This window comes from Pipistrellus kuhlii, unplaced genomic scaffold, assembly GCF_014108245.1.
Source record: "Pipistrellus kuhlii isolate mPipKuh1 unplaced genomic scaffold, mPipKuh1.p scaffold_m20_p_43, whole genome shotgun sequence".
In the NCBI taxonomy this organism is placed as follows: Eukaryota; Metazoa; Chordata; class Mammalia; order Chiroptera; family Vespertilionidae; genus Pipistrellus; species Pipistrellus kuhlii.
The window spans coordinates 721791-749073 of NW_023425544.1; the positions used below are offsets into that span (position 1 = coordinate 721791).

Sequence of the window (27283 nt, forward strand, 5' to 3'; positions counted from 1 at the left end):
TACTATTTGCAAATGAAATTTCACCTGTACCTTCACTGTGTTGAAATGATTGCAGTATTTATTATGGTCACTTATAAGCCAAATGAAATTCTCTGCAAATGTTTTGCTTAGTTCAGCCTTATGGACAGAAATATGAAGGAGCTAAAAGGCAGGTTAACCAAAACCTTGCTGCTGAGAATGTCAAAGGAGACCAGTTGGTTGCTTCTTGACTGGGTTAAATAGGCATTTTGGTTCCAGCAGTGACACATTTGCAAACAATTATTTTAGAGCTAACTTTTGTACTTATTTTTATTGTGATAAATGTATTCAGATCGTTTCTAACAATTTAGAAAATCATTTTTTCAGTTGGATTTTTAGTGTTTACAATAATTTCTTTTTTAAAAACCTGTCACTGGCCATTTAGTATTGCTTCCATTTAGGCATAAGAAATTAGATAACTTACCAAAAGATGTCAGTAGGAAATCTAAATAACAAAAAAGTCAAGCTCATAGAAACAGTGAGTAGAAGAGAGGTTGACTGGGGGTTAAGGAAAACAGGAAGAGGTTGGCAAATGAGAACAAACTTTCATGAATAAAATTCGAGGATCTAATATATAGCATGGCGACTATAAGTGATAACACTGCACTGTACAATTAAAATTTGTTAAGAGAGTAGAACTTAAATGTTCTCACCAAGGGTGGGACGAGGAATGACATGGATGTGTTAATTCATCAATGGGGAGGGGGAGGAGGGATCCTTTCACAATGTATACACATATCAAATTACCATAATGCACACTTTAAATATCTTAGAATTTTATGTCAGTTATATCTCAGTAAAGCTAAAATTAAAGATTAATTATAAAAAAGAAATCAATAGAAAAAAAGGAATTATTCTCCCTGACAAAGTAGATAACTTTCAGTCTTAATAAAAATATTTTATTTCCTATGATAACAGCCTGTTTTCTAACATGTCTGGTTGTAGGTAAGCCGGATACTCTACAGTTTTGCCACTGCCTTCCGCCGTTCTGCCAAGCAAACCCCACTTTCAGCCACTGCTGCACCCCAGACTCCTGACAGTGACATCTTTACCTTCTCTGTGTCTTTAGAAATAAAAGAAGATGACGGTAAAGGTTATTTTAGGTAGGGCATCTTATTTTATTTTTGAAATTGTATTACCCTGCTATATTATCTGTGGTTCAAGGAAAACTCCTGGTCAGATTATATAACTTTCATACTATAAAATGATTGACTTTAATAGGTGGTTTGGTTTTGTAATATAAGTGATAAAGGAAAAGAAACAAGCAAATTTACAGAGGTAACGTGAAGAATGAAGAAAAAAAAAAGGGAAATGTCCTGTTCTTATATTCTTTTAGTAAGATAATAATGACAGAAACTAAGTCAGCTGGATTTGTTTTTCCAGGGGTTTGGCTTTGGTTTTGGTATTGGTTGGTTGCTTTATTTTAATGATCTAAAGATCTGAGGCTGTTAAAATCAAGTTTTACCACTAAGGTGTATCTGAACACATTGGAAGGACACAGTGAGGTCTGCCACTGAAGTCTAACTTTGCATATAAGGTCAGAAATAAATGGTTTGGCTTTTTAAAACTATACTTTTTTGAGTAGTGAAAAGAACCCTGAAATAGAAATAAAAACTTAGATTTAGTTTAATTATTGCTACTATTAACAGTGTGAGCTTTTCTAAGTTTCTTTATATTTTTTGGTGATAGTTTCCTTACTTATGAAATGAGTAAGATCATTTCGTACTTTAAAATAAAATATTATAGTTGTAAATGATTAGATTTTTTCTCCATAGGCCTTATCAGAAAATTAGTGCTTTTAGGGTTTAAAATTGATAATTGCATATAGAAGTCTCTTTTCTCTATAACTACTTCATAAAATGGATAAGGTGAAATTACATGAACATACTAATTTCTAATATTCGATTTTAAATCAAAAGGCACACTGGTACTAACTATTTCATTTGGAAAACTGGTAACTATTAGTCTTTCTTCAAAGATTTTGGAATTGTCATGCCATCTGGTGGCCAATTTAGTATATAATGCAGCTTCTGAGGCATGGTGCTCTGTGCTTTCTCATTAGCTTTATTTATATTCTCAGAGCAAAACTGTGTCATGGTGCTTCCTGTAAACTTTGTAATTTTTTTTCCTTTTTAAAAACAGAGCAGTTTTAACTACATTGTTTTCCTTTATTGAGGATATTTATGTAGCTGCTGTTATAAATTCTGCTTAGGAACAGGAAAGATTTCTAAGATATCTCAGAGGAAAAGGACTAGAATAACTTCCTTCTGCAATTAGTCGTATTCAAAGTAGAATGATCACAATTATTAATACAAATATCCCTATTTCTATTCACCTTCATACCAAGGAGATGCTATACAGAAAATTTCTGGATGATCAGCTTTGCTTGTCACATTTGTTAGGGCTTTGCTTTCTTTTTGTTGCATAGCTTTTCTTTTTTATTTAAAAAAAAATATATATATATATATTATTGATTTTTTTACAGAGAGGAAGGGAGAAGGATAGAGGATTAGAAACATCGATGAGAGAGATGCCTCCTTCACACCCCTAACTGGGGATGTGCCCACAACCATCCATCAGCTGCCTTCTGCACACCCCCCACTGGGGATGTGCCCACAACCAAGGCACATGCCCCTGACGGGAATTGAACCTGGGACCATTCAGTCCACAGGCCGATGCTCTATCCACAGAGCCAAACCAGTTAGGGCTGCATAGCTTTTCTGAATTTGTAGTTTATAGTAGAAAATAGTGTTGTGTAACATAATAGTGATGAAATCATTGAAAAGTATTCTTTTCTTTGTCAGATTTGAACTTGTCAAACCCAGTTCCATTTATCCAGTGGTTCTAATGTGGCTTTACCCTAACATAAATGTAGGCAAAGTGCTGTGGCAAGGATTAATGCTCTTCTTTTCATTCTTGAAAAAGTATAATTCTTACATTATTAAAATTAGGAACATGGTTTTCACCTTAGCCTTTAGGAAGGTGGGGCATTTTCATTGATACCATTCAGATTACTTCTTTTTTGTCTTACTTAATCTAACCCCATTAGATAGGCTAGCTATTTAATATTGTCCTTATTTTGTATGTATGTAAAGAAACCCAAGGGAGTTAAGCCTAGACCTCATTTTTTTTTTTTAATTTACACAATTGGAATTAATGTAAAATTACCTGGTTGAATCCATTCAATGATATGGTGACAAGACCAAAAATCTATACTTCTACAGTAATAAAAGAGAAAGATGCATATTGACCATACCTTTGTGACACCCACCAGCCAATCAGGAGTGAGTGGGCAAATTAACCCAACAAATAAGATGGGTTAATTTACATAAATAGGTTCCAAGTGACTGGGGGCGGAGTGGAATGCAGGCATTCCACAACACCCCAGCACCGAGCCTCTGGGAAAGGCGGCTTTGCCAGAGCAAAGGCAGTGCTGGCAGCCAGGGGAAGGAAGACCCATTCTTGCATGAATCTTCATGCATCAGGCCTCTAGTATCAATATAAACTAGATACTAGATCAGTGAGTAAACTTCCACTGCTTACACTCTTTTTCTTATTAATGTTGCTTTTCCTTGCCCTTTAAACTCAGGACACCAAAAATAACTTTATTTCCATTGTTGATATTTTAAATGCTGCTGAGAGATAGTATTATTGTTAATCCTTGAATTATATGGGTTTGAACTGTGTGAGTCCACACATACACAGATATTTTTCCGTAAGCATAACCCACTTATCACCAAATTTCTCATCCATGGATACAACAACTGTGAATCAACAATAGTATTTCGATCCATACTTGGGAATCTACGTATACAGAGGGTCAACTCAAGTTGTAGGTTGGGAGCAGGTGTTTAATCCCCACAATATTTATTTATGTTATAGCATCCACTGACCATAAAGAATGAGTGTTCTTATTGCCAGTTGAAAATTGAGTCCTATGTATATCGTTATAGTTAAAAATTCTGTCAGCCACAAATATTTAAGTTTTGTATGCAAAAATTTTTCTGTGTATGTTTGTCATTTCTATATTTCTTTGCTAAGATTCTTTGATTTTTTAAAAAAAAATCTCAGTGTTATAAAATGTTCTTAAATTGGTTACTATATAAATGTAGAGGAGCTTCAAACTAATTTTATTTCTTCAGAGCCACTTTTTATTTAGAGTAGGTACTCAGAGCTCTCGGGTAGCTTTTTATAGTGTCCTCTAATGGTTCTGTTGCCATTCTCTTGAAGTTGTTTAGTAATGAGACACTATTCAGACTTGCTGCATATTGGCTGATTGCCATAGGCAGATGTTTGCTTTGAGAACAGAGGAGCTAGAAAAAGTGTGTGGGAGACTAGGGGATTGTTTTGGAAAAATGCCATTTTAAGAATATTTTCAACTTTTTTCTTAAGCTGATTTAAACTGTATCATTAGTATTTTTTTAAAATATATTTTATTGATTTTTTACAGAGAGGAAGGGAGAGAGATAGAGAGTTAGAGACATTGATGAGAGAGAGTCATCGATCAGCTGCCTCCTGCACACCCCCCACTGGGTATATGCCCGCAACCAAGGCACATGCCCTTGACCGGAATCGAACCCGGGACCCTTGAGTCCGCAGGCCGATGCTCTATCTACTGAGCCAAACCGGTTTCGGCTCATTAGTATTCTTTTTAGATCTTACAGACATGCCTCAGAGATATGTAGGTTCTAATCCAGATCATTGCAATAAAGTGAATATTGCAATAAAAATCACATAATTTTTTTGTTTTACTGGTGCATATAAAAGTTAATGTTTGTACTATACTGTAGTCAAAGTGTACAATATCATTATGTCTAAAAATTTACATATCTTAATTTAAAAATACTTTATTGTTTAAAAATGCTAACCATCATCTGAGCCTTTAGTGAGTCAAATTCCTTTTGCTGGTTAAGGGTCTTGTCTTAATATTAATGGCTGCTGACTGATGAGGTTGTGGTTTGCTGAAGTTGGAGTGGCTGTGGCAATTTTCTTAAAATTAGACAATGAAGTCTTTTGCATCAATTGACTCTTCCTTTCATAAACAATTTCTCTGTAGCATGTGATGCTGTTTGATAGCATTTTACCCATAGTTGAACTTCTTTTGAAATTGGAATTAGTCCTCTCATACCTTGCCACTGCTTTTTCATAGGTTTATGTAATACTAGAGACCCAGGGCATGTGCACCAGTGGGGTTACTCAGCCTGGCCTGATCCCTTTTGCAATCTGGGATCCATTGGGGGATGTTAGACTGCTGGTTTCAGCCCTGTCCCTGCAGGCCAGGCCAAGGGACCTCACCAGGGCACAAATTTGTATACACATAAGATCTTTGGTTAATCTCTTCCCGCTCTCCCCCCTCCCTCCTTCCCTCTGAGATTTATCAGTCTGTTCCATGTTTCCATGCCTGTGTGTTGACCATCTGCCTCCTGGTGGTCAGTGTGCATTATAGCTACCAGTCAAATGGTTGCTTAGGCTTTTATATTTATGTAATACTAGAGGCTTGGTGCATAGATTCGTGCATGGTGGGGGGAGGTCTTCAGCCTGGCATGTGCCCTTTCCCAATCTGGGACCCCTTGGGGGATGTTCGGCTGCCAGTTTAAGCCCAATCCCCACAGGTGCCAAGCGGCAAGCAGCCAGGGTGGAGCTTGAGCTGGCCCTGAGTTGCTTGTGCTCATGCTGGCCCATTCCACCTCCTGTTGCTGCTTGGTAGCACTGCCGTGGAGTCGGGAGAGGCTCCTGCCACTGCAGCTGCGCTTGCCGGACAGGAGTCTGGCTTCTGGCTGAGCAGCACTCGCCCTGTGGGAGTTCACTGACCACCAGAGGGCAGCTCCTGCATCGAGCTTCTGCTCCCTGTGGTCAGTGTGTGTCATAGTGACTGATCAACCAGTCACTTGTCCCAACGGTTGTTTAGACATACATATATATATATATATATATATATATATATATATATATATAATAAATCCTTTGTTGTCTTTCAGCAGTTTTCACAGCATCTTTACCAGGAGTAGTTTTCATCTCAAGAAACTACTTTCTTTGCCTATCCATAAGAAGCATTTTCTTTTCAGTGAAAGTTTTATTATGAGATTGCAGCAATTCAGCCACATCTTTAGGCTCCACTTCTAATCTAATTTTCTTGATATTTCCACCACATACGCAGTTATCTTCTCCATTGAAATCTTGAACCCCTCAAAGTCATCCAGGAAATTTGTAATTAACTTTTTTCATACTCCTGTTAACATTGATATTTTTTATCTCCTCCCTTGAATCATGAATGTTATTAATGAATCTAGAATGGTGAATCCTTTCCATAAGGTTTTCAATTTACTTTGCCCGAAGCCACTAGAGGAATCACTGTCTGTGGCAGGTTATGGTATTACAAAATGTGTTTTCTTAAGATTTAAAAGTTGAAATAACTCCTTGATCATGAATTGAAGAATGGATGTTGTGTTCATAGGCATGAAAATAACAATCTCATTGTACATTTCCATCAGAGCTTTTGGGTAACTAGTAATATTTTGAATCTTTTTTTCTGAGCAGGAGATCTCAACAGTGGGATTAAAATAATCATTGAACTCTGTTGTTAGCAGATATGTGGTTATCTAGGTTTTGTTGTTCTATGTATAGAGTACAGAGGAAGTGGGGTGGGGAGGGGGAAAAACTTTGAATGACCAAGAAACATCGATCTGTTGCCTGCTGTAGGCACCATGACTAGGGATTGGATCTGCAACCTGAGTATGTGCCCTTAGTGGGCATCTAACATATGACCTTTAGGAGGGTAATAAAATTAGTCACAGCTAGCATAATTCTTAAGGGCCCTAAGGTTTTTGGAATGGAAATGAGCATTGGCTTCAAATTGAATTAATCAACTGCATTAGCCCCTAACAAGAGAGACAGCCTATCTTTGGAAGCTTTGAAGCAAGGCATTGATTTCTCTTTTTTAACTATGAAAGCCCTAGATGGCACCTTCTTCCAATATAAGGCTGTTTAATCTTCATTGAATATCTGTTGATCAGTAGAGCTTCCTTCCTTAATTATCTTAGATCTTCTGGATAACTTGTGGCTTTTCCATCAGCCTTTGCTACTTCATCTTGCAGTTTATTAATGAGATTATTATGAAGATGGCTTCTTTCCTTAAACCTCACGAATCAACCTCTGCTGGCTTCAGACTTTTTTCTAAAGCTTTCTTACCCCTGTAAAGCCTTTATAGATTTGAACAAAGTTAAGGCCTTGCTTGGGATTAGGGCTTAAGTAAATGTTGTGGTTAATCTTTTATCCAAACCCCTTAAACTTTCTTCATATCAACAATAAGGCTGTTTTGCTTTCTTCTCATTCATGTGGAGTAACACTTTTAATTTCTTTTTAAAAAATATATCTTATTGACTTTTTTACAGAAAGGTAAGGGAGATGGATAGAGAGTTAGCAACATCCATGACAGAAACATAGAACAGCTGCCTCCTGCACACCCCCTATTAGGAATGTGCCCGCAACCAAGGTACATGCCTGGAATCGAACCTGGGACTCTTTATTTGCAGGCCGATGCTCTATCCACTGAGCCTGAGCCAAAACAGTTAGGGCACTTTTAATTTCTTTTAGGAATGTTTCCTTTGCATTGACAACTTGGCTAGTTGTTGGGTGCAAGAGGCCTAGCTGTTAGCCTGTCTCTGCTTTCAATATGCCTTCCTCACTAAGTGTAATCATTTAGAGCTTTTGAGTTAAGGTGAGAGATTGTGACTCTTCCTTTTACTTGAACACTTAGAGGCCACCGTAGGGTCCTTAATTGGACTACTTTCAATATGTGTCTCAGGAAAGAGGGAGTTCTGACAGGAATGGCCAGTTGGTGGAGCAGTGAGAACACGTAATATTTATCGATTAAGTTTACCATCTTATATGGGTGCAGTTTTTGATATCCCAAAACAGTTACACTAGTAACATCAAAGATTACTTATCATAGATCACCATGTCAAATATAATAATGAAAAATTTGAAATGTTTCAATAGTTACCAATATGTGACACAGATACAAAGTAAACAAATGTTTTTGGAAAAATGTGCCAATAGAATTGCTTGATGCAAGGTTGCTACAAACCTTCAAAATGCATTTTCTGCAAAGCACAATAAAGCAGTGTGCAGTAAAATGATGTATGCCTGAATTAAACAGGTTTATAATTAGCTTATCATTGCCTAAGGAAGTGATAAGCAGCATCTTCCTATTGGCCGTATTGTCTTCATCTCTGATTTTTTTTTGAAGACACTTTGATTCGAAATTCAAAGGATCTATGATTAAGTATATTTTCTTACATATTTAAATAAATAAGGCAATAATAATTTATTTGTGAAAACCAGTGACTAAAAAGAAAGGAAAAAAAATTTAACTTTTTTTTGAGCAGCTGTGTGCTGGATGCTAGGTGCTTTATAAATATTTAATTTTTTCAGGAACAAAATGAAAGAAAACTAAAGCCACATTTTAGGGGATGGAGGAGTGGTTTTTCTAGCTTTTATAAATGATTTAGTGTAGGGGTGTCGAACTTAATCAGAGAAGGGGCCAAAATCTAAAATCCAGCCTAAATCGTGGGCCGAATGGTTTACTGAACAGTCATAAACTGTCATTGTGATGGAAACGCAGCGGAGTGCAGTGATGACAGCGCGGTGCGGGCCACATTGCAAGGCCTGGCGGGACGGATTTGGCCCGCGGGCCTTGTGTTTGACACATGTGATTTAGTGGATTACATACAGTATACAGTAATGTTATTTTCACATCAAGCGGCAAATGCAGCCAATATGCAGCAAATCTAAATTGTGTCTTATTACTGGAAACTTCAAGTTAATGGCAACAAAACTAATAGAAGATACTATAAAAGGCTACATGAAAAGTTCTGAGTATTTACTCAAAAAGTAGCTATGAAGAAATAAAATTAGTTTGAAGCTTCTGTACATTTACATAATAACCAATTTAAGGACACTTTATAACACTGAGGTTAAAAAAAATGGGTGAATTTTAGTAAAGGAGTCTAGAAAAATCTTTTATGTTTTGAAAACCAGACGCAAAAAATGAATAGAATCTATGATTCTTTTTGTACCTGGTTTTCGTAATATAACAAAAAGTGATCTGGTATATATCATAAGAAAATACTTTATAAAAATAATGAAATATGTTGTTCTACAGTGCGGTTCCTAAAGATAAGGACAGACAGTGCTTTAAATTACGCCAAGGAATTGATAAGAAGATTGTCATCTATGTGCAACAAACAACTAATAAAGAACTTGCCATTGAAAGGTAAGCATTTCTTGTAAATTTAGCTTAAATATAAACTTTAGTTTTTATCAATATAGTGGAGTAACATACTGTATTCAAAAATGTATTTGCACCCTGGCTGGTGACTCAGTTGGTTGAAATGTTGCCGGCATACACCAATTGGTTTCGGTTTGATCCCTGGGTGGGCTGTCTGTCTCTCTGTCTCTCTCTGTCTCCCTCCCTCTCCCCCCCTTTCCCTTTTCTGGCCTTCCCTTCTTCACTCCCTTCTTCGCTCTCTAAAAATTTATACTTTGATGAGAAAAAAATACATATTTGCAAATGTTTTATTCCCATGGGAATTCTTTTGGTTATTCACTGATTTTTTTTTAATTAAATATTTTTCTTTTAATTTTTAGAGAGAGAAAGAAAGAGAGGAATGTGGGGGAGGGGATACTTTGTTCCAGTTACCGTACTCATTGGTTGCTTCTTGTAAATGTCCTGACCAGGGATTGAACTTGCAACCTTGGTATATTGGGAAAATGCTCTTAACCAACTGAGCTACCTGGCCAGGGCCTACTTCATTCACTTTGAGAAAGCTTTCATAAATCATTCATAAGTAAGCTTACTTTATGTGGTAATAGAAGGCAAATATAGTATATCCTTATCTGAATTAATGAAGTAAGGGGGATTATTTGGCAATAGTAATATATTGTTAATTTTAGTGTGTCCTTTTTTCCACGAGTAAGAATTTTTTAAACATCTTTTTTATGTTCTTTTTTCCAAATTTATGTCAGTTCTTTCTTTGCAGGTGTTTTGGTCTTCTCCTTAGCCCAGGAAAAGATGTACGAAATAGTGACATGCACTTGTTAGATTTGGTAAGGATTTTTTTTTTCTTTTTTTAAGTTATACACTATTTCTTCAATAAAGATTGTTCCACTTTATCTTATCTGAATCTAAAATTAAAGCACATTTATAAAGGTTTTCTTGTAAGCTATAAAGATATGGACATTTATTTCTGACTTGGTATTTAGTAGCTTCATAACTATTAGTGAATAATTTTTATCATGTAGAGTTGATGTAGGAATCAATGGAGAAAAGTTGTGAGAGAATTGTTTGCAAACTACTATGAGCTTTATAAAAGTAGGTAGTATTAATACTAGTTCTATTAAATGTAATATTTTCAATACTAAAATGTATTAACTAATTATTCACTTGACAGAAGAATTCAACCTCCAGGTTTAGGTAATAAATTTCTCTAATGTTTATACAGGTTGATGTGATTTATGGCATTTACTTTATATGTTTTCGGGAACAATTGTACAAATAATTGGAACATCTTTAATTTTAACTGTAATTACTTAAATACACTTCTACCATTAAAAAAAAACTCTTTGATTCTCTCCTTTTTGTATTTTTAAAGGCAGCAAAGTGGGAGTTCACTATTGTTTCCTTAATTTGGCATTAATGCTTGTTTTACTCTTTTCTTTAGGAATCTATGGGCAAAAGTTCAGATGGAAAATCTTATGTTATCACTGGGAGCTGGAATCCAAAATCGCCACATTTTCAAGTTGTAAATGAAGAAACTCCTAAAGGTAATGAAGATTGCAGACATTATGGACAGAATTTTAGTCCCACGAAGATACCCAAACTTTAGGACCACTTATTTGACAAATATTCAGTGCTTACCTAATTCTAGTGAAACCAAAGAATTTTAATAGTTCTTTAGTTTATTACTAAATTTGACATGTAAACAAAGTATTATTTTTCCTATCTCTGCTTCCTTTTCTACTTATGTACTTATTTAAAGACATCTAAACTTTATTTACTTTTGCGGAAAGATAATACAGGCACATGTGGTTAAAAATTCAGAGGATATACAAGGTATTCCAAAAATGTCTACCCACTTTAACAGCTGATAGCTCAATTTTGAAAATGAAATATATTTTAATAATCAATGCCTTTATAATTATTCAAAGTGTCTGTATATATTTTGGGGGGGACACCCTATATAGAGAAAAGTAAAAATCTACCACAGACCCTAGGGTCGTACTATACAGGGAACCACTGTGACCAGTTTCTTGTGTAGCTTTTCAGATATTCTGTGCATAAATTACCTTTACAAGATATTTCATGCTCTTCCCAAATGTCTTTTGTTTAATTTATTGAGGTGACATTGGTCATTAGGTTTCAAGTGTGCACCTTTACCAAAAGTCATTTAATGGTTGAATAATGTCATATCCTGAAAATGTAACATTATTTGCTTAACTAGTCCCTCTTATTGAGCATTTTCCCCTTAATTTTTCTTATTATTCGTAACATTATAGGTAATTAGAAAAGGATATAAACAGTTGCCATTAACCAAGATTTTAAAAGTTGAGAAAACCCCTAGCCTTGGTGAGAGTGGCATAAAGAAACCATATCTCATTATTGTAAAATAGTTTGACAGTACATTTCATAAGCTGTAAAGTGTATAGTGCTCTTCCGTATTAATTCCACTTTAAAGAATCTACCCAAGAAAAGAATTCTCAACATAGAATATAAATTTTCAAAACAGTAAATTATCTGATTATTTTAGATTCTTAATTAATGGAATACCTTAGATATCTTAAAAGTTCATAATAAAAGTAATTACTTTTACATTAATCACATGAGGAAATATATTTTCATTTTTTAAATTTGCTTTTTCTCTCTCTCTGTAGATAAAGTGTTGTTTATGACCACAGCTGTTGATTTGGTAATAACTGAAGTACAGGAGCCTGTTCGGTTTCTTCTAGAGACAAAAGTCCGGGTTTGCTCACCTAATGAAAGGTTATTCTGGCCCTTCAGCAAACGTAGTACTACTGAAAATTTCTTTTTGAAACTAAAACAGGTACCATACCTTTCTATAAATATTGGAGTGGGAGTGGGGAAAAGATAAAAGAGAAACCACCTTGAGTCTGATTTAATTTGAGCTATCACTTAGGTCATATGTATTTTAAATGTATTAAGAGGAAAAATTGTCTTTTATTTTTACCCATTTATCAATTTTGTTACTCTTCATTCCTTCTTGAAGAACTAAGTTTCCTCTGATCTCACTTGCCTTCTACCTATAGAAATTCTTTTAGCTTTTCCTTTAGTGCAGATGTACTTCTGTATCTAAAAATGTCTTTATTTTACTTTCATTCTAGTAAGATATTTTCACTGGATATAGGATGCTGGGTTGAGAGTTTTTCCTGAGTACATAAAGTGCTGGGTACTGGAAATATTAGGGGAACTTTGTAAAGTATATGATTAACCATTATTCTGTACACATGAAACTATACAAAATAATATTGAGTGTAAACTATAAGAAAAATTTAGCCTTGGGTGGGTAGCTAAGTTGGTTAAAGCATCATCGGGATAGGCCAAGGTTGTCAGTTTTATCTTAGGTTAGGACACATACAAAGATTCAACCAATGAATGTGTAAGTAAGTAGAATAACAAATTTCTCTCTCTCCTCACCCCCTCTCTCCCTCATTCCCTTTTTCTCTTTCTCTCCCTCTCCCCCTTCCTCTCTCTAAAATCATTAATTTAAAAAAAAAGATGTTTCTATTAAAAAATAATTAAGTAAATAAAATTCTCTTAAAGGAAAAGAAAAAAGTAATAGCAGCTACCATTAATTGATGCCATCTTAATGTGGTCATCACTCTACTAGTTACTTTCACTTTTTCTGTCTTATGTAATTTTCTTAGTGATCCAATGAAAACCGTATTCTCATTTTGTAGATTCAAAGATGTAAAATAGTAGATTTTATGGGGTGTTGTGTGAAAAAGATACATACCTAAGCCGAAACCGGTTTGGCTCAGTGGATAGAGCGTCAGCTTGTGGACTGAAGGGTCCCAGGTTCGAATCCGGTCAAGGGCATGTATCAATACCTTGGTTGCAGGCACATCCCCAGTAGGGGGCGTGCAAGAAGCAGCTGATCAATGACTCTCATCGATGTTTCTAATTATCTTCCTTTCTCTCTGTAAAAAGATCAATAAAATTAAATTAAATTAAAGATACATACCTAAGCTTTCTAGGAGCCTCAATTAGGGCTCTTTCCATTGCGATGTTTCTTTGTTAGTTTTTGTTTGTTTGCTTGTTTGTTTTATCTTTCTGTAAGAGTATTTTTAGTATTTACTTAAATTAATCATAATTAAAATTTTTTGTGCTAAATATATCATTTAAAATATTTTTTTATTTTTATTGATTTTTAGAGAGCAGGAAGGGAGAGAGAGAAACATCGATGAGAGAAAAATCATAGATTGGGTGGCTCCTGCCCACCCCCACACTGGGGATCTAGCCTGAAACCCCTGAGCATGTGCCCTGACCAGGAAAGAACTGGTGACCTCTTGGTTTATGGGTCAATGCTCAACCACTGAGCCATATCGGCCAGGCATAATTTAAATTTTTTAACCACTTTGCAGTTCTCATTAGAAAGGAACAGCAGACCAAATTTAAGAAATACTGTATATATATATATAGTTTATATTATTGCTGTATGGGAAAACAATCATAGAAATGTTTTTTTTGTTTTTTTGTTTTAATCAGAAATGTTTTAAAAAAATACATGTTTATAAATGGAATCTTCTTTTCTTTTACTAAATTTATCTGATGACTCAGTAATTCTTTTTTAGCCTGGAAGCCTTCCCAATTGTGGGGAATGTTATATTAAGATGGCATCATATTAGAGAAGAAACATATTAGGGAAAGAAAGATTGCATTTTTAGATTTAAACTTTCAGATGTTATTTACTAAAAGAGGAAGAAATTGGTCTAAAGAGTAGGTTTTACAACAGTGATATAATGTGAATAACAGGCCAACTATGCATTCTTAAAACTATGGAATTATGGAATTTTAATTGCTAAAGAGACTTTTAAAATCTTTTATAAAATTGTTATTTATAAATTGATAAACTGATGCTTGAAAGACTAAATGATGTGGCACATGCCATATAGTGAAGTTATTAGTATAATTATACTGGAACACTGGGTCTCTTATTTCTGTTTGCTGTGTGTATGTATATATAGCCACATGCACACATATACACTAAGCCACTGTACCTCCCAAGATAAAAAATAAGAAAAATGCTTGCTATTCTAGAGCTCTTCCACTGCTAAATATCATTAATAGCTCATTCAGCTATTTCAGATAACAACTAATGTTTTAGAGTTAGTTATAACAAAAGTAAATCCTGTTTCCTATCAAAATATATAATATATAAAAGTTAAAAATAATTCCAAATTTAAATTGAACATGTGCCAAACATTTTAATGTAGTTCATTAAGTAATGAGTGAAACAGATGGTAAAACTGGTTCTAAGTCTTGAGTTTATCTAATCCTTCCTATAAAAAGAGAATTAGAGAAAGGTTGTGCTAGGTTAAAAACAAAACTGGTGAAGATCCTGTAGGTCATCGGTCTCCAACCAGTACTGGTCTGTGGACCACTGGTGGTCCGTGAGGTCCGAAAGGTTGGTGACCGCTGTTGTAGGTAACTTTTGGGTTATCTTTCCTGTTGGACAAAACTCATTTGCATATCTGCTGGACACAAATCTACAGGATAATATGTAATTTCACAGAGTCTGGATCCTTAATTAATAGTAGTTAAGTCAAAATTGGGTGGACATGTTGAAAAACAGTCTGCAAACTACAGACTGTGGGTCAAATCTGGCTTGGTGCTTGATTTTGTGAAATTTTTTCAGAGCACAGCCACAGTCACTGTCTTTGACTGCTTTTGCACCATACTAGTTGAGTAGTTGTGGCAGAGGCTATTGGTCCACATAGCCTGAAATATTTACTATTTGGCCCTTTACAGATAAGTTTACCAACTTTTGTATTAAACATTGCTTCAGGATGATATTGGAAGGACATGTTGCCATTATCTTTGGGTTAATTTTTCTTAAGAACACAAATGAACATTGAGATGATATATTCTGTTCTGCCTGGTATTTCTGTAGCTAATGAACTTCTTACCCTTCCCCCAATATCTGTAATTTTTACTTCATGCATGTATGTCGTTCTCTTTGGTGTACCCACCTGTCTAGTTGTCTGTGTTTTTTCCTACATTCTGCCTTGTCCTGTTGCTCTGTATTTCACTCCTTTTTTTCCTTCCAGCTCCCTAAACTAGCTGTGATATGCAATTTTATTTTATTTTTAAATATATTTTATTGATTTTTTTTACAGAGAGGAAGGGAGAGAGATAGAGAGCTAGAAACGTTGATGAGAGAGAAACATCGACCAGCTGCCTCCTGCACACCCCCAACTGGGGATGTGCCGGCAACCAATGTACATGCCCTTGACCGGAATCGAACCCGGGACCTTTCAGTCCGCAGACTGACGCTCTACCGCTGAGCCAAACCGGTTTCGGCTGCAATTTTAATATATTTAAATATTGTACTGGTAAAGTTTCTTATTCCCTATTCTTTTTATATAAAAAAACAAACACATTTTATTAATTTTTTACAGAGGAAGGGAGGGAGATAGAAACATTGATGAGAGAGAAACATCGATCAGCTGTCTCCTGCATACTCCCTATTGGGGATGTGCCTGCAACCAAGGTACATGCCCTTGACTGGAATCTAATCTGGGACCCTTCAGTCTGAAGGCCAGCGCTCTATCCACTGAGCCAAACCAGTTAGGGCTATTCCCTATTCTTAATTTTAATTTAAGTCCACTTAAACTGTTACATGTTTGCCTCAAAGTAAAACCAAAGTACAAACCCAATTTTTAGTTACCAAAATTTTGTTGATAATATTAGTCTCTTTTCTGCCATTTACTTCTTTTCCTTCTATCCCCCCAACCTCCCCACTGTAACTTTTAAATAAAGAAACGTTTCCTACACTGTTTCAATTAAGCTGAAGGAGTGGAAACACACATACACACACACACACACACACACACACACACACACGGAAATAAGAGGACTTTCTTTTAAAACATTTTTTCCATGTAGAATTTTATAAGGGAAACATTGAAGGATATCTTAAAGTAACTTGGCAACCACAGAATGGTTAAATTTCTAGTTCACACTTACTAAATATTGGTTAGATATTTGATGATATAATCTTTAGACAATAAATAAAATTTTAGAACTAGAACCCTGCTAGATAAACATGCTATTTTTCTAAGGGTTTTAAAATGTAAACATATACTTTTCTATCTGGAAAAGGCTACCCTTAGTACTGTATAGCTATTTGAAGTAATACTCAATTAAAAAATGAAGAATCTTACCACTTAATAAAATAATATTTTTCATTTTCAAGATAAAGCAAAAGGAGAGAAAGAGCAATACTGACACTTTATACGAAGTTGTGTGCTTGGAAAGTGAGTCAGAAAGAGAGAGGAGGAAAACTACAGCCAGCCCCTCAGTTCGCCTGCCACAATCTGGATCGCAGAGCTCAATGATACCATCTCCTCCAGAAGATGACGAAGAGGAAGGTAAATTGTAGGGAGAGCCTCAGTTCTGTTTTGGGCTGGAGGATTTAATTTTATCAGGGGATTGATAAATGTGACATAGCATTTGGAATCCTTTCAATATGTACATCTACTATGTAAAAACTGGGAGATCCAAAAATGATTAACTCGGGACCTTCTTTAAGATAATGGTAGTAATCAAGTAGGACAAAATGAGATTTACAATTCTTTTTTAAAGAATCAGTCTAGTATTAGCACATTTTCAGAGTTAATTTTATACAGCTTCCACTTGAATGCTTTCATTTCATCAGATTCATTTTACAGGGGCAAGTCCACTTGCCAAAAGTGGCTTTCACATATAACTATGTCACAAAATACTTAAATATACAAATTGATATTTATACATTTAGGGTTTTTATGCTGATAAACATTAGGAATCTACCAGTTGTGGTTTTACCCTCTTTTTTTAATGGTATATCTATGAACTAATCTGTCAGTCTATGTAAAAGTGAGAAAAGGCTGAGGGGATAAAAGTTTGGGAGCATTTTTGAATTTATAATTTTGTGTCAGGGCTTTATTTTTCATGGGGAAAAGGTGCTTATGATAGAAGATCATATGAAACATCTAGCAGGTTCACAAGGAAGTGTTCTGGAAATGGGAGAATCCATTTTTTTTATTGTGAGAAATGTGGTGTGGAGCATAAGAAGAGTAGTTTTTGAGCTGGGACTTAGACAATTCAAGGAGAATTCAGCAAGAATATTTGTGCTTTTGTGGGCACCCCTGGCTAAGAAAGTACATTAACAATGGCACGGAGGTGGAAGGAATGATTGATTAGGTTAAGATAAGTAATATTCATTATTATATGGATTTTACTCAAGTTTAGAGCAAGCTCTGACTTTCCACTTCCATTGTTCTCTGTAATTTCCACTTTTCCTATCACTAATCAATTTAGGATTATTTATTAGTAATATTGTCACCAATTACTAATCCAGTTTAATATGTGGTAGGCAGGTACTTTGTTTATAAAATAATACTATCTAACAATAATAGAGCAATATGCAAATTAACCATCACTCCGTTATACCCACCAGCCAGTCAGAGTGTGCATGCAAATTAAACCCATCCAAGATGGCTGCGGTCACAGAGAGCAGGAGGGAGGCTTGGGTTTCCCAAGCAATGGAAGAAGCCAAGCTTTTTGCCTGCCCTAACTGGCCTAAGCCTCCACTCAAGGCTACAAAGTTTTAATTATAGCAGGTAAACAAATCCAAACAGAAATGGCGGTAGCCACAGAGCAAGCAGGAGGCTTGGCTCCACTTCAGGCTACGAAGTTTTAATTGTAGAAGGTAAATAAATTCCAGATACCAGGGCCTCCACTTGGGTCACCAGGGAGCGTGGCTGGCCTGCACACTGCCACAGCCCCCTCACCCAGGCCATCCTGCACCCCAAGGGAACTCCCACTCTGATCCCAGACACCCTTCAGTTGGCCCCCACCCATGTACCAGGCCTCTATCCTATCTAATAAAAGACTAATATGCAGATTGACCAACACACAAGATCAAGATAGCTTTCCCCATGTGGTCAAAGATCATGTCCCCTTATGGTCGCAAGATGGCCACCACAAGATGGCCAGCAGGGGAGGGCAGTTGGGAGGCACCAGTCCTGCAAGGGAGGGCAGTTGGAGGAGATTAACCCTGCAGGGGAGGAGAGTTAGGGGTGAGCAGGAATGCAGAGGAGGGAAGTTGGCGGCAAACAGGCTGGCAGGGGAGTGGTTAGGGGGTGATCAGAAAGGCAGGCAGGTGAGCAGTTGGGAGCCAGCAGTCCTGGATTGTGAGAGGGATGTCCCAGATTGGAGGGTGCAGGCTGGGCTGAGGGACACCACCACCCCTTCTCCCCCGTGTATGAATTTTGTGCACTGGGCCTCTAGTCCTATATAATAAGAGGAATATGCTAATTTTTCTTTGAAACCTTGAGGTATAATGACCAACCATGTAATGACCAGATCACGGATCTGTTGGAGGATGGGGCCTTGAACTATAAGCGGGCAGCAAAAAGCTACAGGAGGGGGCAGGGCAACAAGCTATGAGGGGGAGGAGGGGACAGGAGGTTAGAGGGAGCTACAAGAGGGTGGCAGAGAGTTACTGGCCACGGATTTCGTGCGCAGGGGTACTAGTGTTTATATACTCCTCACACAAAAAAACCTGAGAAACAGGATTCATTATTATCCTTACTTTGCACATAAGGAAATGGAATCTTGGAAAAGTGTGTTTGCCAAGGTCACATAGTTAGAAATAGCAGGAGGACTTAATTTAGGTCTATGAGTTAATGGTCTGAGCCCTAGTCTGTCATTTCTGCGCATTTGGGTCCCATGAAGTATTTTGAAGTGCAAAGAAAGCATATGTATTGTTTTTGGAGAAGTCATCGCTGCAATTTAGAGTCTCCTTGCAAAGCCAGTTTTACTCCTCTGCTAGAACTGGGAAAGGTGAACTTGTTCCTGCTGTCTGAGATTGTCTGCTGTATAAACTGGTGGTCTTGAGACTTGCAGTTTCCCCTCGAGGTCAGTACTGCTCAACAAGGCAAAGCAAGTAAAAGTTTACAGAACTCTCCTCCACTTAAACTCAGCAATAAAAACAAAACCCTCCAAATTTAGGAAAGACACTATTATAAAACCAGAGAATGCTCAAGTCTCCATACTAGAGATTTAAAGAATATCTGCCAGTTACAAAGAAATTGGGGCCCAGCTAAATTATAGCATTAGGACTGACAGCTAGTTCTCATCTATAGCTGGCATAGATTTTTAAGTATAATAGAGGGGAGTCAGAAGTCCTAATTAACTAAGGAGAGATAAGGACTAATGACATATGGCAGAAATGGGAACACTAGAGCACAAGCTGTGAAGGAAGAGAGCATGTCCTTTGCCCCACATTGTTCCCCTGGTGTGTAACAATTCTCGGTATGTAATACCGCGCTGATCTGGACTGAAGAAGACTGTGTAGCCATTCCATTCTTTAATTCTTTCTAACCCAGTACACAAACCAGGGAAGCAGTCATATTGTGATCTGTTAGCTCCCTGGAAAGAAATGGCTTCAGTATTCTAAAGGGGCTCATCCATAGGACATTTGTGCTTACAGGGCAGAAATTCAGTTATTTAGGAAGCTGGTGGGGGTGAGGGGGTGTTCGGAAACAATATTCTGTGACTGAGACTGCCTGCTCACTCCCCACTTTTATATGCAGGGAGCTCTAACACAGATTTGAAACTATCCAGATTTGTTGAAAGCATCCAAAATAATAAAAGAAAATTTTGTAAGATTGAAGGACTTGTCATCCCTTGTAAATTTTTGTACATATTTGTAGTTGCCTTCCCCCAAAGAGTTGTATCATATTGACATTTTAATGAGTAGAGAATTAGTTGAGGCATTAAAAAGTAGGGCCAATTCTGGCAAAATAGTAAAGTACTATACAAGTTTATCTTAGTGCCCTCAAGCTTTTCTTTTTTCCTTATTCATCCATCTACAGAAGATGTCACATTCAGTGTGACCTCTTCCCTATCTCACCATCTAAACTGGTAATGCCCAAGGCAAATGTAATCTGAGTCTTGGAAAAAAATCAGTTTATAATTTAATTATCAGGTATGTGAAGCCCCAAACTTAGTTAAGGAAAGTTAAACCAGAAAATGTAGGAAAACAGTAGTGAGGATGTATGAAAACAAGTACTGTTGTACTGAACCAGTTGAAATATAAATTATTAAAACTATTTTGAAAGGCAGTTTGTCAGTAAGCTTTTTTTTTTTAAACCCAGGAAGTCCACTTCTGGGCATATACCCAGCGAAAACAACAAGATATGTTCATCTTGATTCTATTTGTAGCAAAAAGTTGAAAACTCCCCAAGTGTGTTAACAAAAGAGGATTGATGAAGTATATACAGAATCCTTATTTCCTCCTACTTTCATTACACTTTCCAGTAACTTTCACATGCTTTAATCAGTGTCACTTTTTTTACTGTTTTCATATCTTATAATCTTTGAATTCATATTTGAATTTACTTTTCCTAATTAAATTTGAAATAATTCATTTTGGTCCTTTTTAATAGTTTTGTGCTTTATATTATAAGTTAATGTATGCTATTGTAGAAAAACAGGAAAACATAAAAGAGAGAAAAAATATAACGCCATCATTTAGAGGCAGTAATTATTAAATCTTAGCATAGTTCACTCCAGACTATTTTAAAAATATATATATTTTATTGATTTTTTTACGGAAAGGAAAAGAGAGGAAGAGAGAGTTAGAAGCATCGATGAGAGAGAAACATCAGTCACCTGCCTCCTGCCCATCCCCTATTGGGGATATGCCCGCAACCAAGGTGCATGACCTTGACTGGAATCGAACCTAGGACTCTTGAGTCCACAAGCCGACGCTCTTTCCACTGAGCCAAACCATTTAGGACCAGACTATTTTTTTAAATATAGATTAGATCATAATGAAGCTTTATTTTTTATTTTTTCCAATTCATTTTAGGGAGAGAGGGAGGGAGAAAGAGATACCATCAATCTATTGCCTCCCGCACACTCCCTGAATTTGCAACCTCGTCATGTGCCCCGTCTGGAATCGAACCCAAGACCTCTGGTTCATGGGATTCTCCAACCAACTGAGCCACACTGGCTAGGACTACACTTTAGCTCTTGATGTTTTTATGTCGTATTTTGCCGTATCATTATGTAAACAAATATCAGTATACAGTTGCATTGTTTATTGTATGGAAAGCAAGAAAATGAGAGATTACAACAACATTCTACCTAAGGTCATTTTTAATTTCTTTGTATTTTTACCTGTATACTAAAAGAAAAATGCCTTTATGCTTTCAGTAAAATCTTTCAAATTTGTTCCATTTCCATGTCATTCTTTTGGTTAGCATAGCCACTTCCGTTATCTTTCTGTGTGTGTTTTGTTTATTAAAGATAATGATGAACCCCTATTGAGTGGATCCGGTGATGTATCCAAAGAATGTGCAGAAAAAATTCTTGAAACATGGGGAGAACTACTGTCAAAATGGTAAGTTAGAATAGTTCTCCTTTTCATCTGCAATTCTATTATGTTCCCTTTTAGAACCAATAATAGAAACCTAGATAGAGGTTAACATTCTAGAATCTGTTTGTAGGGGTGTTAGAAGGTAGTAGTGAAGATCTGAAATCTGCGTTCGGAATATTAGAAACCTAATAAATTCTCATTGCTGCAGAAAACGTTTATTCAAACATGGAGTCCTTACTGATAATGATTAAGGACAGAGGTCCTTTATATTGAAAAGATTGGGAACTACTGCCTGGTTAAGAAAATACACAATAGTTAGACAATACAAAATAATCATTAAATTGTAGATGATGCTCACACAACATACAGAGCTACAGATCAGACCCCAGGTGGATGTTTTAAAAAATCTGTGCTATGTCCTTAAGGTGACAAAGCAGAATATTAATGAACATGGTATATATTTTTCTTTTGAACATGATATATATATTAACTGCTCTACCAATTACTTTTCCTATTAACTCTTGTAAAATTTAGGATCTCCTCATCAGTTCAAGAAATAGCTTGACAATAATGTCAAGAAGCACTATTCTATTGACCAGCGATTTTCAACCGATGTGCTGCAAGAATTTTTAAAACATGCAATATCTATCTATTTAATTGGGCACTGACCTCTCTTCACTTAGATTTTAAAATAAAATTGACAACAGCCAACCAAACAATAGCATCTAGTCTGAATGAATCAGAATTATACCTATTTTTGTCAGATTGGCAAAAATATATTTTTTGGTGTGTTGCAGAATGTTAGTAATTAGTTTATGTGTGCCATGAAATGAAGAAGGTTGAAAATCGCTGCTATAGGATGTCTAAAAAGAATACACTGCCTTCAGGTATTTATTAATGAAACCAAAGACACTTGGGTAAGTCAGTTTGGTGAGACATTTATGTCATTTCTTCTTTCCTGTATTTCGGATGCCAGGATATGCTGAAAAAAATCTGAACTTGAAAGTGATCGTTTCACATCTGTTTCAGACTTTCTGATTATTAGGATTGTCATATAAGCACCCCATGGGCCTATTATTTTGGGTTTTGATTTTTCTCAGACATTTTAAATGGTGAAGCCTTCTATACTATTCTCAGTAAAACTGTCTCCCCATTTTAAAAACTTCATGCCCTTAAGGAACAGGACTACAGATGGGCATCATCTGCTCCTAGCACATTCACAATGCCTTACACTTTTGGAAAATAATCTTCTTATTGGGAAATGTCAAATGTGTGCAGGAGGAGAATATGAACCAAAGCCTGGTTTGTCTTTCCATAAGTAGTTTTAATAAGTGAACTCTGCAAAAGCCTCGGGGGAATAGTTCTCATTTATTTTTGCTATTCCTTTAGTGATCAGGAGACAAACCTGCTGATGTTCTCGTCACAGTTATATTTTCAGTTCAGTGACTTTGGCGTGTTTGGACTGCTGCTGGCAGAAATTTCATCTGTATAAAAAGGTTTCTGCTCGAAATAGAATGTAATTGAGTCTTGAATAGTTATACAATAGTGCATTTAAAATCATTTAGCTATAGCAAAGATTCTAGCTTTTTAGATGAACTCACCAGCATTTTATACAGTTGCTTGGAATTTGTCTTATCAAGCTTTGTTTATTCATTTTGTTAATTCATTTAATTATATCCTCCTTCAACTCCCTCAGATAGTCTTAGGCTCTACAGCAGCGGTTCTCAACCATGACCCACAGGTTGAGAACTGCTAGCAGAGTCACCTTACTAGGGGTGTCGAACTCAATCAGAGAAGGGGCCAAAATCTAAAATCCAGCCTAAATCTCGGGCCGAATGGTTTACTGAACAGTCATAAACTGTCATTGTGATGGAAACGCAGCGGAGTGCAGTGATGACAGCGCGGTGCGGGCCACATTGCAAGGCCTGGCGGGACGGATTTGGCCCGCGGGCCTTGTGTTTGACACATGTGCCTTAGACCATTGAAAAACACAGATATTTACATTACAATTCATAACAGTAGCAAAATTACAATTATGAAGTAGCAACAAAAATAATTTTATGGTTGGGGGTCACCACAACATGAGGAACTGTATTAAAGGGTCACGGCATTAGAAAGGTTGAGAACCACTGCTCTAAGCTGTATTGTCTTGGGCAAGTCACTTAACTCTTCTGAGTCTTTCCTCATTTATATCATACAAGTCTGTAAACTAGCACTCAGATTTATAGTGCATTAAAAATAATGGATGTTGTGGTGGTAGTGATTGTAGTAAGAAATAATGAGTCTAGTCAGCATGGCTTAGTGGTTCAGCATTGACATATGAACCAGGAGGTTATGGTTTGATTTCTGGTCAGGGCATATGCCCGAGTTGTGTGCTCAATCCTCAATGTGAGCTGTGCAGGAGGCAGCCGATCAATGATTCCCTCTCATCATTGATGTTTCTCTCTCGCCCCTTCCCCCCATTCCTCTCTGAAATCAATAAAAAAGATATTTAAAAACAAAAACAAAAAACTAATGATTGTACCATGTGCTAGGCACTGCGCTATGTTACACGCTCTGTCTCCACAATCACAAACTTATGAACTAGTACTCCTCCTTATAGACAAGGAAACTGGCTCAGATATTAAATCAGCAATTCTAGTTAGTAAATTGCAAGCCCCAAATTTTTAACAGTCTAAAGTTCAATCCCAAAGCTGGTTTATTTAACTACTCTAGATTTTAGTGGCTCTATTAGTAATAATATCTTAGAGCTCTGTAATTCTCAAGTTCATTTTTAATGTGACTCTTAGGGGACACTAAAGTTAATGGCATCAATGACATAAAATTATTCTGAAAATTTTGCCAATATAAATTAAGATAAGTTAGCAAATAAACTTAAGGTTAAGTTTATTTTATTTTTTCTGCAAAAGACCAATACTGTAAATACTTTAGACTTTGTAGCCAAATAGTTTCTATTACAACTACTCAACTCTGCTATTGTAATGGATAAGCATTCATAGATAATGCATAAATAAATAAAAATGGCTGTTGTAAAGAAGTTGATTTACAGAAATAGGTGGAAGACTGGATTTGGCCCAAGACAGTGCACCAATTCTTGAATTAATTGGCAGAGGAATCACTTGTTCTTTTTGCTCCCAGCAAAGACAACATTGTATTGAATTGTCTGTGACTCTTGCATTAGGGCACTAGCATCACAGAATTAACAATTTTAAGTGTACTGTGCATTATTCTGCTATATTCTGGGAATATTTTGATAAAAGTCTCAGACCTTTTCATATTTTGACTAGAGGCCCAGTTCATGGATTCATGCATGAGGAGGGGAGGTGAGGGGTGGGGAGGGGAAAGGTCTCTTTCAGGCCTGGTCCCTCCCAACTGCTCTCTCCTACTGGCCTGATCACCCACAACTGCCCTCCCCTGCTGGCCATCTTGTGGTGGCCATCTTGTGTCCACATTGGGGTGGCCATCTTTGACCATATGGGGTGGCCATCTTGTGTGTTAGAGTGATGGTCAATTTGCTTATTACCTCTTTATTAGATAGCGTAGTGAGTGGTCCTTTTATATCAGTAACTTCTGATAGTCACGGGAGCTTCTCCATGCAAGAAGCCTGCTTTATTGACCCAATAATGGGGGCTTTTAAAGCACAAAGCATGTGTGATATAGCACATAGAACGTTTATTGGTCTTAGAGTTTGAGGACAACGTCGTCATTAATTGACTTCCCTGAATTTCTTTATTCATTTGTAAAACTGAGGATACTCCCACCTACTTTAGGTGCTTGTTATAAGGATCAAATAAAATTGTGTGTGCAAAAATACTTGTAGTATATTGAAGCAGTATATTGATAGTGACATTTCAAGATAAGTTTATTTTCCCCATTTTATAGATGAGAAAGATGAAGCTTAAAGACCTGAACAACCTGCTTTCGTATTATTATAAAGTATATTATAAGACAGTATACACTGTCTTAATCAACATAGTCATTCAGAAAAGTCACTTGAAGCAAGATTTCATAAAAACTGCTGAAAGTATTTATTTTTATGTTCATTTTAAATATTTATTTTAACTTAGAGCATTTAAGTACACAGTTTGTCAATTTTGATACAGGGCCAGGCACATATCTTTGGCTTTGTACCCACTGATGGGAATTTTGCTTTGTTTATCTTATATAAGCCACAACCATAAAGCTGTAGTTTCTAGTTTTCTTTATTTTTTTCAGTAGAACAATGATTTAATATACTTAGGAAGTAGTCTGACTGAAGTATTCTTTCCTCCATCCAACCTTTATAGTTATCTTGGCCACATTTAATTCAACAGCTTTAAGTATTATTTTTTCTTTATTGGTATGTGGTCATTATTAAGTCTTTATAAATCATTTAGTTTCATAAAAATAACTATTTTTAGAGAATCTTACTCTTATGTACTTCTGGGTTATGGCTTTATTTTTAGGCATCTCAACTTGAGTGTGAGACCAAAGCAGTTGTCGTCCTTAGTAAGAAGCGGTGTTCCTGAAGCTCTTCGAGGAGAAGTCTGGCAGCTGCTAGCAGGTTGTCACAACAATGACCACCTGGTAGAAAAATACCGAATTCTCATCACAAAGGTAAGGGCATGGTGATTCAGCTTCAGCATTAATATTTTGGGAAATTTGTTACAAAAAGATCATTGTGGCTACTTGATTTCCAATAATTTTCTTTATAATTCCTTTACCTTATAGAACAGAACTTTTATACTTTGTTGGCACAAAGGAGAAGGATAGTTTTTCTTCTTTGATTGATTTCACCTCAGAGGCAAAGGATGTCCTCTACCCATTGTGTGCCTAAATCTTTTTATTTATTTTTTTTACCATAATTGCATTCCATTCCATTTTTAGTTAGATCAGTTGTGCTATGCAGTGTGTAAAAACTTTCTTTTGTTTATTTTAATCCTTTTCACATGTCACAGAAATGTACTCTTTGTAAGGTAAGGTCTACTTCTAGTTTCTGCAATTGGAAGAATATAGTTCTGTTACCTTAAACCAGATTTTCTTTTAGCTTATTTCTCTAAATTGAAGAATTCTCATTTTTTTAGTATTTCCTTCTCAAATTCATGCATTCTTCAAGGTTTTACAAGTTGATTTTTCACTTTATTGGAAAATCATATTTTGGATGTTTAATTCTCAGTTCTAACTATTTCTCTAGTTTCTCTTTTGAAGTCCTTCAAAATTTTTGGCCGAAAATTAATTCTTAAATATTTTTGGTGGGGCCGTTCATACAGATAATTTCAAAAACATGAAGTATTTTATTTTCTGTTCCATGAACATGAGGAAGTCTGTTTTTTGAATAGGAATTTGATAATTACATGACTTGTAAAATATCAGCTATTAACAAATCTGGTATATTTGATTGTTTTACATATGCTGATGTCACGTGCTTTGTATTGCATATTAAATTTTGATTATCATTCACATGGCTAGAATTTAGAAAGATCTTTAATGATGTGTATGTTAGTTTAAATTGCTGGTAGGTGTTCGAAAAATGCAAATTATTTAATCATCATAATATTGGCAAAAATAGTTTTTTTTAAATTTTTTACAGTGTAGTGTTATTTGATGCAAGTTGGTATTGC

The 27283-nt window shown here is 36.0% G+C and overlaps 1 protein-coding gene across 10 annotated transcripts in view; it reads left to right on the forward strand.

Annotated features, from left to right (window-relative positions):
• RABGAP1 (RAB GTPase activating protein 1) overlaps positions 1-27283 on the forward strand; it is a 110443-nt gene that overhangs the window by 28845 nt on the left and 54315 nt on the right. For 8 of the 10 annotated variants that reach the window (XM_036411869.2, XM_045572046.1, XM_045572048.1 and 5 more), the window contains 8 exons: positions 964-1121; positions 9182-9292; positions 10059-10125; positions 10740-10842; positions 11950-12119; positions 16512-16686; positions 21614-21707; positions 26129-26279. In XM_036411869.2, coding sequence (XP_036267762.1) covers positions 964-1121; positions 9182-9292; positions 10059-10125; positions 10740-10842; positions 11950-12119; positions 16512-16686; positions 21614-21707; positions 26129-26279 — 1029 coding nt within the window. Of the gene's footprint in view, positions 1-963; positions 1122-9181; positions 9293-10044; positions 10126-10739; positions 10843-11949; positions 12120-16511; positions 16687-21613; positions 21708-26128; positions 26280-27283 lie in introns of those variants that run through there. The other 2 variants (XM_045572051.1, XM_045572052.1) reach the window with 2 other exon arrangements.